Genomic DNA, 12,086 nt, shown 5'->3' with positions numbered 1-12,086 from the left:
CACCTATTCCCTTACTTTTTAAGCAAAATTTTCATGAAAGACTCTTTTCCCCCAAAGGACAAAAACAAATTTAAAAATGAAGAAAAACTTCCAAAAAAAAATTTCTTTTTGAAAAACAATCAAAGGAAACAACATTTCGTTTCTCATTGTTTTAGAGTAGTTTTCAAAAAACACAATTTTCCTTGATTTTTCTTAGCAAATTCAAACAAGTCTTTAATTAAAATCCATCTGAACTTAAACTCACAATTTCTACAATTCAATTAATTTCATTAGATTCATGTGCCCATGTATCAACAATCTTACTATACTAAAGTAGAAACAATTCTCCTAATAGAAACCAATCATACATTTCTAAATTCCTAAATACCATTTTCTTTAAAACTACTCCCTTGTCTTCAAATAAAGAAAAGCCTTACCTCATTTAAAAACTAATTACATAGGTAAAATTGTCTTATCTTTATATATGGTAGAGATTAAATTATCTAGATAAGGCAATCCACATTTAAGGTGGGTGTTGGCCTATATTTCCAAAGGTACAAGAACAAGTACCAACTTTTTGTAGGCATGTATGGTATAAGTGACACTTGTGCCACATATTTCTACAATTACTAATGTAAAACGTAAATTCAACCCTCAATTTTCAAGTACTCCACAAGTGCGTGCCACATCCCACCTTCAAGCTCCTGAATGTGCCAAATGTTCCAAAATGACCATGTGGGCATATGCCACGTGCCACCGTACATCTTCAAATGCCCCCGCGAGCCACCATGCATCTGAAAGTGGCAAATTGAAAGGTTTAGATTCTCCTGCCAAGGTAAACTTTGTTGGACATAAAATCAAAGTTGTGGGCACAATTCCTCTTCTTTTGTATTTTTTAGTAATGAATTACCAATCACCAACAGCTGATTGTAACCTGCAAGCATAGTTTTAAGACCCGTTTGAATTGGGTGCAGACTCATTCAAGTCAATAGATGGGGTGTGACTCGGGCCGACTTGCCTGGATATGGAACCGAGTCTAGATAAGTTGACCCGGACCTCCCTCCCTCCCTCCCTCCCTCCATCTGCTATGTGTCCGGTCCTTGAGAGTGGCGGGTGATATGTCGCCTTTGATTGCACATGCCAGAGTTTTGTTGGAGAGAGCATTTGGAAATGTGGGGCCAACAACAATCACCTAAACAAAGAAACGATCCTAACATGAATTTCCTGCGACCCTGTTACAAGAGCCAGTATTACCAAAAGCTCTATGGAGCCTGTCACAATGTTCACGTGACATCAACTCCATCCATTGGCTTTGCAAGCTCATGTAGGATATGAACCTAAATATGATGCAGATCCAAAACTCAAGTAGGCCGCACTGTGGGAGATTGTGGTGATGGATATGCACACCATTGAAACCTCAGTGGGACCCACTGTGATGTTTATATGCTATCCAACCTGTTCATAAGGTCATTCCAACTAGGATGAAGGGAAAACACAAATATCAGCCTGAACCAAGACTTCTATGGTCCCCAAGCAGTTTCAATGGTAGGTGTTCAATCTCACTGTTTTTTGCATATGCATGATTATTAAGCTCAGGCCTTAACATGAGCTGGTGCAACTGATGGACAGCACAGATATAAACAGAGATCCTGGTGGGCCCCACAAAGCTTTTGGTTACACGGGCTTCCTGTAACAGGGGTTGTAGGAAATTTATGTTCGAATGATCTGGGACTGAGATGATAACTGACCTCTTCAGGTGCAACACTACACAGAAAATGGAAAATAAAGGAAAAGTAAACCAAATACATATCCATTCAAGATACACATATGGCCCACCTGATCTGTTGAATGGGCTGATTCTGATAGGCCATCACACAAATAAGATAAGGCCCACCTGATGGACAGCTCCAATCTAGCATTTTCCCTTCATTAAAATGTCAATGTAATCCAAGTCAAACCTTGTTTAGCTATAATGGAAGGCTGAAATACAAATGATGCCCACCAAAATGTTTGGCGCACCAATTTATGAAGGAGAAAATGATCCCGATACAACCCGTGTACATGCACTTCACATCCACACCTTTTCTTCCCACCAATGTGTCGCATGTGTGGGAAATTTTATCCTTCCAAAAGGTGGGCACCACCATGAAGATCAATTGGCATGGAAATCAGGTTGATCTGCTCATTGGATGGGCCCCACCTGTATGTTGAATCGTACCATCGGCTGTCCATTGATTTCAATATTGGCTCCCTGATGAGCGGATAAAGGCGATTGTCACAATATGGCCCACTTCTTGCATGGCTTGGATACCCACAAATGTGACAAGTTGGTGGAAAATAAAGGGTTGGATGTGAAAGTTCAGAGATAGGATCAGGATCGTATGTGATCATTTCCCTTTATGAGGAAACTTTTCAAAACACATGGAATGATTAATTAAAGTAGCACTGATCAAGAAGAAATAATTACCAGAAAGTTTCAATCAAGATCCGCAGCATTGTTACAAATCGAAGATGTATTCCACTATCATAAGTCAAGCCATGCCTCAATTGCCTTCTCCATCGAACTGTGTGGCATGGCCCACGGAACTGATGAACAGTCTCCTGAAAATTTAGAAGCAAAATGACAAGTTTTCAATTGCTCTATCAATATAACTGAAGTCCAATTGAATCCTTGTTTGAAAAATAGAGCAAGTTCACGGAGTCGAAGACTCAGAATCCAAGATGAATATTCATTATTCAATTGGGTGCATCCAAATTGGAAGTCCACTCAATCCCACTTACCTTAATCCTCAGGAAATGCCACCCCTGATGATTCTGACCAGATGCTGAATCAGGAATTGTTACTAAGTTCCTTCGGAATAGACTGTAGGCATGCCAGCATCGGGAATTGTTACCGGGTTCAACGTTTCCTTCCCAGCAGACCACTTTTTTTCCAAGCAGGAAAGAACACTGCAAATGCTTGGGATCACCCACTTCCATTCAAACCAACATAGCACCCGGCTCCAAATATCCCAACCATAGGTGTTGACGGCTAAAATGCATCAAACAATAATCCAGACCCTCTGAAAGGTTTAGATCATCCACTCCTACGATAGGTAGAGTGAATAAATGATGGCCACAGAATGTTCTCATTTCTCAAGCAGATGATGCATCTGTTGTTGATAATTCTGTTTCATCTCCTTATGTTATCTATCGCAATGATTTTATCCTCACCCCCCAACCAAAAGCTAAAACTCTTGGCAGGCCATGGTACCATCGAACTCTACCCAACACCCTCATCCACATTTGGAGAAATTATAAAAAGATTTGACCATGAATTTCCTGGTGAAATCAAAATTTCATTGCTAGCCGAGGTGAACAAGCGAATGAACTTGGCTATTTTGTCATCAAAGGAGCCCAGCAGAAGAACAAGAGGACTTGCTATTGTTTGTCACATGGGCCACGGTGCCTATAAAGAACTATGACTTCAGACTCAGAAACAACAAAACGGAGGGGAGATGGATGCCTAGGAGTGTTGAGAAATCTTCTACTTAACAATAGATTTCAGGCTTGTTCGATTTTGAGGAATCCAATGTAGAAATAGATAGCTATAATAATTATTTAATCATTATTTCCATCAGCACTACTGACATATGGATTCCCTTTTAGGGGTCAGTTCGTTTCATAAGTGAAAATCTCCGATTCTTCAGACAATGGTCACCTTGTATCATGTGCTAGAGAATTGCAACTATGGATAATGCTAATAATTGCTTTGTGGAATTCATAGTTCTCTTTGGAAATCGAACAGCAGAAAATGTCAAATCAAGGAAAAATGCTCTTTTCCTAAGGAATCCTTGTAATCGAACAAGCCCTTACGGAAAAATAAATAAATTGAAAATAGATGAAAGGGAACTTTATGAATACATTCATGTAGCACTTTCCAATGGCAGCACTAGGACACTTTGTCATCATAGACCATGGTTTCAAACTCGGCAACTCATCCTGACTTGTTTGACTCCAACTTGAGTCGGGTCTCTGGGCTTGCCAATCCTCCTTGTAACATATGACGCTGTCTTTACATATGAGGAATGATATAGGGAGACAGGTCAGAAACTAAAATAAGGTGTGTCCTGATTGCATTTGTACAACAGGGGCCACCCATATCATATTGCTGTCACGGTTGCTCGCAAGTCTAACCCACTGTAAAGTGCTGATAGTGAACCCTTTTTCTGCTTTCCTTAATTTTGTGATGTGATTACCACCACATCTATTGACATGTCTGTAGTTACCGGTCAAACAAAAAATAATAATTGTTTATGCACAGAAATAGAATCCCACTTGAATTGGAAATTTTCATATTTTTTTTTCTTCAATAGGTATGATACAATTCTTGGCTGAAAGGCTGTACAGTTAAATTCATGTTCTCACCTTGTATAAGTGGGGCCAATGTTTCAGCAATCCAAACCTCGTGTAAGTGGACCTCATTGTGGACAGTGGCCCATGCGCCAAAATTCACTGAAATTGGACAATCGAAGCTACATAATATTTGGCCCTTTTGGGTTGGATGCAAACTGTTGCTGTATTTACTTTGTTAAGAATTATCTGCTCAACAGCCATCGAAGGATTAGGATTTTTCCAATCTAGGGGATTTTCAGTGCATGGGCCATCAAGAGTAGGACCCATAATATCAATTGTTTAGTTCACTGAACCATGGGCCATACTTGTGCTACTTGTACAAAGTTGGAAACCCAAGTGGTACTGAACAATCCGCCCTAGCATTGCACAATGCTTCTTTTAATGACCCTAATCAGAAAAGATTGTGTTGACCAACCTGTTCCGCAATGAGCTATTGAAAGAGGAGCATTTACCTTGAATCGCAATTTGGTAAGCAAAAGACACTTTCCACTTCGATTAGAGACAGCATTGCATCAAGTACAGCAAACAGAATCTGCCAATGGAAATATATTCACAAATTAAACAAGGAATCTAACTGAAATACACATGCATTTTTTTAATACAAGACAACTGCCTACTTGCAATCATCCATCTGCAGTCACCAAAGCCAGACATCACATGCGGGGCATCATGGTTTGGCGACTACAAGTAGACATGACCAGACTTAAACATCCATTTCTCTCATACACATGTGACCCACCTCTTGACTGGAAAGGCCTGAGTTTTCAGCTAAGGTGTGTATATTAACTGTGGAGCACGTGCAGTGCGTCCTGGATTTAGCAACTTCAAGTAGCATTCCTCTAATTTGAAAGACCATTACCGGATTAACACAAGGTAATTTACCTCAAAATTTTCAGTCATGGCAGTTCAGGATTAACATCAGTTCTTTTGCCAGCATTCCCGTGAGAGCCATCAACGATATCTCTTGCAAAGGGCTCACGACTGCAAATATGCACAAAAAACATCCCAAATGGTGATAGGGTCCATTTTCAAATCGAAAAACATAACACCAAATGACTCAAACTGCAACAGCAATAGGTATAAGAACCCTACATTTGCAAATACACTCACGTTTTTTTAGCACGAATTTTCTGGAACGCTGCCCGAACCTGCCACTGTCAACATCCCCACTAGTGGATTGCAAACCCCATTTTCTTTCTATGACACATGGGCATTCCTGCAGGTGACTATGCTAGACCTGCTCCGTCTTTTGGGGTCAGGAAACTCACACATAAATCCGTGCTTGTGCAAGCAAGGACTCTCAAGGAGCAAGAAAAAGGGTCACAGTCATGTCAATGCATGCTGTGGCAAACAAATGTGGGTCCCACGTATATAGAATGGCAACAGCAAAAATAGGCCGCTGTGGAAGGGAAAAAAAAAAACCGTCTACATGACCAATTCATCCCAATGGTCACAAACTCGAATAGCTTCTTGTGTAAATCCTCCCTTCCTCAATTCTGAGATTAGAGCGTAATAAGTAGAAGGACGGCTTACAAGCCCCATCCCCACCATTTCCTCATAGAGCTCAAATGCCTTTATTGGCTCTCTCCTCTTGCAATACTTCTTAATGAGTATCTGAAATGGTACATGGTCAATAAGCAAGCCCGATCTTTGCATCTTCCCAAGAAGCTCTTCAGCTTCCTCCAATTTCCCCTTCATGCAAAGACCTCGAATCAACTCGGTATAGGTGAAGATGTCGGGTTGATAGCCTCTTTTCAGCATTTCATCATGCAATTCAAGTGCAAACTGAATATGACCAAAATTACACACACCACCTATCAACAAGTTATAGGTAACAACATCTGGAGAAAACCCGTTTGAAAGCATCTCCTGCTTTACCGATAGGGCATCGACAAAATTCCCTACCTTCACGTACGCATGAATTAATGCATTGTAAGTATAGACATTTGGCATCACACCCAATGCTGTCATCTGATCTCGAAACCAGCAAGCATTGTGTAAATCTCCATACCTTCCATACCCATTGATCACAACATTCCAAATAAGAGGCTCAGGGACCATTGACTCCTCTAACATTTTATGTAGAATATCAGTAGCTTCAAGGATGTAACCCTGCAGACAGAGACTCTGAATAAGCATTTTGTATGAAATCTGATCGGCTACAACACCCATAGCAGACATCTTCGTGAAGATATTGCAAGCTTCGTCGAATCTTCCTTCTTTACAAAACCCATTTATAAGAGTGTTATATGTGACTACATCCGGAAGAAAGCCTCTTTTTGACATTTCACAGAAATACCCATATGCAAGCTTCATATCCCGAGCCAAACAGAATCCATTGATGATGACATTGTATGCAGTAACATCAATTTCAATACCTTTCCTCGACATCTCATCCCAAAATTCAAGTGCCTGAACCATATCCCCATTCCTACAACACCCATCAATGAGTATGGTTGAAGTGATCAGATTCGTGGCCTCATGCTCTTCTAATATTTCTGTGAGAAGTTTCCTCGCATCATCCAATAGACCCCTGTTGCAAAGGGCATGAACGAGTATATTACAAGTTACTTTGGTGGGTCTAATGCCAGTTTTAACCATCGAAAAAACAAGATTGAGAGCTTCATCAACATTATTGCAACGGCAATATCCGTCAATCAGAGTATTATACGTAATGCAATTCGGCAATACACCCACTTCAAGCATCTCTTTCAAAAGCCAGTTTGCCTTTGGCAGGTCACCCATCTTGCATAGTCCATTCATAAGGTAGTTGTACGTAAACACATCTGGAATGACACATTGTTGTAGCATCTCATTCCGAAGCTGGACGGCTACTCCTACCTTTCCTTCCACGCACAACATCTTAATCAGGGCAGCTTGTTTAGCTAAGTTGGATTCGGAACTGCACTCCATAAAGCCAGGATTAGCGGTGGCCAAGCTATATGTCCCAGTCATCACTATGCTTTCCCTGCACAATTTTGAGGGAACCGGATTGGAGAAACTTGGAATTGAGGATAAAGGATACCATAGCATTACATCACATTCGTAACATCAATAGGGACGGAAATATATCATATCACTAGTACGTTAAAAAAACAAAAAACAAAACAAAACAAAACAACAAATCCTATATCGAAGTCACAAATCAGATGCTTCATGCGGGATAGGGTTGCAGCATGGGTTTGGGTTGACACAAACCATGCTGACCCAACCTGAGTATGGGTTGGGTTGTCAGGGTCCTCAAGTCGGGTTAGGGTTCAAAAATTCCAATCCCATTTGAAATCTGGTTTGGTTCGGGTTCAACAAATTCAGGTGGGGTTAGGTTGGGTTGGGAATAATCACATGAATTTGGGTCAGGTTGGGTCAGTTTAGGGTGGGGCTGCAACTTGGGTGAAAAACACCCCTAGTTTGCCCAACCTGAGTTGGGGTCAGGTTGGGTCGGGCTGCCAAGGTCCTCGTGTTGGTTTTGGGTTGCAAAACACCAACCGAGTTGAATCGGGATGGGTTAAGGTCGAGCAAATTCAAGTCGAGTTAGGTCAGGTTGGGAATAATCACACATATTTGGGTGGGGTTGGGTTCGGGTTGGAACTCGTGTTAGTCAGGCTGCAGGTTGGGTCTTCTTAAGCTCAGGTTGACCCTCAACCCGACCCAACCTGCCCGAGTTGCACCCCTAGTTTAGGGTTGAGTATAGAGGAATTCAGGTTGGGTTCGAGTTGATCACCCTGGATTGGAATCAGGGTCGGGTTGGGTCCTCTTGATGTCAGGTCAGGCTCAGGTTGACCCTCAAACCGACCCAAACTGCCTGAGTTGCACTCCTAACGCTGAAATACAGTGAAATTATCTGATTCAGGCTCAGTAAAGAAGATGTACAAGCATAAAAATGACTGTCCAAAGTGCATTTCTCATCTCTTCAAGAACATCGTGAAGGAACCAGGCCTAGAAAAATCATCACAAAATTCATCCAATTATGAGCATTGATTTTGACCATTTTTTAAGAGAGAAAATCATGTATATATGAGCAAAATGATGTTGCCTATATATCAGCTAAAGACAGAGATAATTGGCCCATCTGTGAAGCATGTAATTCGACCCAACAAGAAACAAAAACCATTCAGAAGGGGGCTGAATTAACCTTTTGGCTTTCAAGATACTATACGCAGATAACCTGGATACAAACATGCATACAGGGTGTGGGACATAACTCCATATCTCCAAAATCCAGGACATGGATATCCCACTCCAACATGCTGCTACCATGAAAAGATTGTTGAGAGTTGATGAACCCAACATAGAAGGACATATTTAAACTCTATCATACAACAATCCTAGTGGAGTCTGCAGCTGTTACCACTTGATGCCATGTTGCTACATTGGGCTTGGCACACACAAACATCTGGGTATCCTAGGTTTTACGGGAAGACTAGAACCTTTTTTGTTCCACACCTTGAGTCCATATGAAACCTGAATTAAAGTAAGGGCCTGTTTGGATTGTGGAAAAGAAAAGAAAAGAAAAGAAGAGAGAAAGGATGACTTTTCCTATGACGGGACGTGTAACCATGTTGAAAATGGCAAAGGAAAGATTGGATTTCAAAATGCAATCATTACCCAAACAACATAGTAAAATTCTCATGCACAAAACACAAGAGCTTTACTTGGATTACCGCTTGTTATCCAAACAAGCACCCCAAAATGGAATCCACGGGAATCCATGCTCATGAGAAATCTTGGGAAATCACCATTGGATAATCATTACGGTTTTCTTTTCTTTTCCCATTGTTCAAACAGGCCCTAACTTGAACAGTTTCAATATCAACTTTTCTCAAAGAGAGCATGACTCGTGGTTGTTTGGATGTTTTAAGTACTTTAACCAATTGATTCATACAACCAAGGAAATGATATGCCCAATCAGGAATTCATTGTAAAGCAATTGTAGAAAGCATGCAAAGCAATTGTAGAATGTATGCAAACATGGCGAATGCATGACAACTAAATCCAAGAGCCGACCTTATCTTCTTCAAATGCTCTAAAGTGGCCCTCAGCATAGCATCCAATGCATTGAAAACAGCCTGCGGATCTCTATTGTCCTTATAATCATCCTTCCTTTTCAAAAAAAAATCTTGGGTTCTAATCTGGTAAGGTTCCTCAACATTCACCATCGGATTTTCAAGCACAGAACTCGAGATGTCACCATTCCTACAGAAGCCAATTCAGGGAAAAGAACATATCAAATATCACAACCCATGAAAAAAAAAAAAAAACAGAGATGAAACAAATTACAATTAAAAAGCAAAGAAAAAATCATGACAGATGCCATTTAAAGAAACCCAAATCAGCGATCCCAAGAAATTGAAACTAAAATGAAACACAAATCAGAAACCAGGTAACCCAAATCAGGAATCATGAAAATGCATTTAAAAATACTCCCGATCAGATTCACAAAAAAATTACAATTAAAGAAAATCCATAAAGTAAATAAGAAAATCATCCAAAAAAAAAAAACAGAAATGGAAACAATGAAAAATTGAGAAAACAAAACTGCCTTCAGAGGTAGTATTGATTTTTATCACAATAACTAACTTGAAGCACAGTAATATACAGAGAATAACCATTTTCAAATTGTGATTGTGTTCATTTTAAGTTGCACTTGAAACATAAACGTGTATTTGGATGCTCCATTGAATCTGTTGCAATTACCTGATTCACTAAAGAGGAAATGACCAAATGCAGGTTTAGCCGGCAATAGCCCCACGCCATTCATCGTGATCAACCAGAACCCAAATCCCCATTACCATTACTTCAAGTCAAACTAAAACGCATTTGGTAGTCAATGTGAATTAGAATAAGCGCCATTTCCACTTCATTCATTCACTCTTTATTTAAATTAGCCATTGCAATTTGATTCCATCGAGCACCCAATCGCACACTACTAACATTTTCTAACCGAAAAAAAATTAAAAATTAAAAAAAATGAAATCCTTCGTATCCACACCTTTGCAACCAAAGTCAATTGCACATCCCAAAAAAAGGGGAATTCACCAAAAATCAAAATTTAAAAGAAAACCCATTTCAGAAAAATGAAAATATTACCAAAAAAAAAAACCAAAATCAGAAATCAGGAAATTAAAAAAAAAACCCAATAAAAAATTTAAAATCAAAATAATTCGAAAATGCATTACCAAAAAAAATCACGAGATATTGAAGAGAAGAAAGATCCTACCTTTTTCCCGTTTGGATGTGAGAATTCTCACAGAAAATTCTCGAGAGAATCTGATTGAATCCAAAGATGAAAGCTTGGGTGCAGACGCTTGTGTTGAAAATCCGAAAAAGACGATAGAAATGGGAATGCTCGTTTGCAACGAGAAACTGAAAAATAATTCAAAAATAGTGAATTAAAAATTAGAAAAAATCGCACCTAAAGTTGAATAAAAGATCGACAAATGATTTTTTCTTACCACCATTTGAGATTTTCCTTTCTTTTTGGGGGGGATTATTTCATTTCGAGCTTTTTCTTTCGGAAGGCTGACTTGAAACCCTAGATACAGGTATCTGTTACAGGCGGAGGAAGTATAGGGTTCTGATGCAAGAAATGCAAGTGCACTCGCATTGCTCGTGTCAACAAGGCACACGTGTGTGATATTTGGAGCCGTTCATCGGGCGTATCAAGAGTGGTTAGTTGCTATTTATGAAAATTCAAGACGGTCTGATAGTAATGTGAGCCACGGTTTGGACATTGAATTCTGAGCGTTGATCAATCTCTCTAATCGTTTCTTGGTTTTGGACACTGGTGGCCTACCTGATGATCTTACGGGCCTGCTTTTCAAGGCACTGCATCTTCAGAGTGGGGATTGCGTGATGAAAGGCTGGGATTTCCCACACGTGCTGCGTCTCGCCTCCATCTATGAGGCGAATGCAAACATAGACCGTTGAAATAGTAGTGGATCTGCTGGCTCTTGGATCAATATTGTCCAAAAATAAGGTTCGTGACAGCAGCACACGTGGCAGGATGATCTGCCAATCAAGACCTTCCATATAGTGGGCCTTACTGTGGATGGAATACCATCTACGTTGAGTTATTGGAAACGATGAAAGCTAAGGGATAGGATTGTCAGATAGGTATCATTTTCAATTAGTGCCATTTAATGAACCGGGCCGTCTAGATGGACGGTCTCGATTGAAATATCACCCATACATGTGCTTACGGTGAAGAGATGGCTCGACCCTATTACAAACTAGAAAAGGTTTGCGATCCAACGGCATCTACATCATTTTCAGGTTTTTAAAACTAATTTTTTTTTTTAAAAAAAAAAAGATTAAAAAAAGAAGAAGAAGATAAAAACTTTGATACTCTGTTAAAGTGTATTGGATGATACACAGGCGAACACTTCTCTTACAAGCAAAGGTGGTAATGGGCGGGCAACCCCGGCTGGCTTGAGTGGCCCGCCCTTGAAGGCAGGGCTTGGAGACTAAACATCCTGAGGGATGGGCCCAACTTGAAATCTAAGCCATTGATGAATGGTCCTGGCTAGCATGTTGGCTTGATCAATCATCGAGTAGGAAGCGGTTGTATAAAAAACATGGACAGCCTTAAAGATATTTTTAGATCTACGGCCATGCAGCTTCAATGATCAAATTCAATGCATCATAGTCATAGAGAAATTTATGTTTATTTGATTTTTGAGACTATTAGATTGATGTACATTTCTTGGAAAATT

The 12,086-nt window shown here is 40.0% G+C and overlaps 1 protein-coding gene across 10 annotated transcripts; it reads right to left on the bottom strand.

The window, feature by feature from the left end:
* Positions 1–280: 280 nt before the first annotated feature.
* LOC131251780 (pentatricopeptide repeat-containing protein At5g24830-like) lies at positions 281–11,584 on the bottom strand. Of its 10 annotated transcripts, none has more exons than XM_058252727.1 (10): positions 10,827–11,580; positions 10,592–10,737; positions 9,379–9,567; positions 5,485–7,342; positions 5,257–5,355; positions 4,827–4,906; positions 4,387–4,560; positions 2,447–2,580; positions 1,816–1,903; positions 281–773 (listed from the first exon to the last, which is right to left on the bottom strand). In XM_058252727.1, exons 1-4 carry the CDS (start codon positions 10,830–10,832, stop codon positions 5,800–5,802), a joined length of 1,884 nt encoding a protein of 627 aa, XP_058108710.1. In that variant the 5' UTR covers positions 10,833–11,580; the 3' UTR covers positions 281–773; positions 1,816–1,903; positions 2,447–2,580; positions 4,387–4,560; positions 4,827–4,906; positions 5,257–5,355; positions 5,485–5,799. The 10 variants fall into 10 exon arrangements, with proteins under 10 accessions (XP_058108710.1, XP_058108709.1, XP_058108707.1 ...); XM_058252726.1 differs by having other exon boundaries at positions 4,387–4,473; XM_058252724.1 differs by lacking the exon at positions 4,387–4,560 and having other exon boundaries at positions 5,467–7,342.
* Between the last annotated feature and the right edge of the window lie 502 nt (positions 11,585–12,086).

Source organism: Magnolia sinica, chromosome 7 (genome assembly GCF_029962835.1).
Source record: "Magnolia sinica isolate HGM2019 chromosome 7, MsV1, whole genome shotgun sequence".
Classification (NCBI taxonomy): Eukaryota; Viridiplantae; Streptophyta; class Magnoliopsida; order Magnoliales; family Magnoliaceae; genus Magnolia; species Magnolia sinica.
This window is presented reverse-complemented; position numbering and strand designations above follow the sequence as displayed.

Excerpts from the sequence above, each read along its gene's own strand:
- LOC131251780 (XM_058252724.1), bottom strand. Across the intron at positions 9,568-10,591 it reads CACATCCAAACGGGAAAAAG|GAATGGTGACATCTCGAGTT; the intron begins GTAGGATCTTTC and ends TGGCTTCTGTAG. Across the intron at positions 7,343-9,378 it reads GAGCATTTGAAGAAGATAAG|GGAAAGCATAGTGATGACTG; the intron begins GTCGGCTCTTGG and ends AAAATTGTGCAG.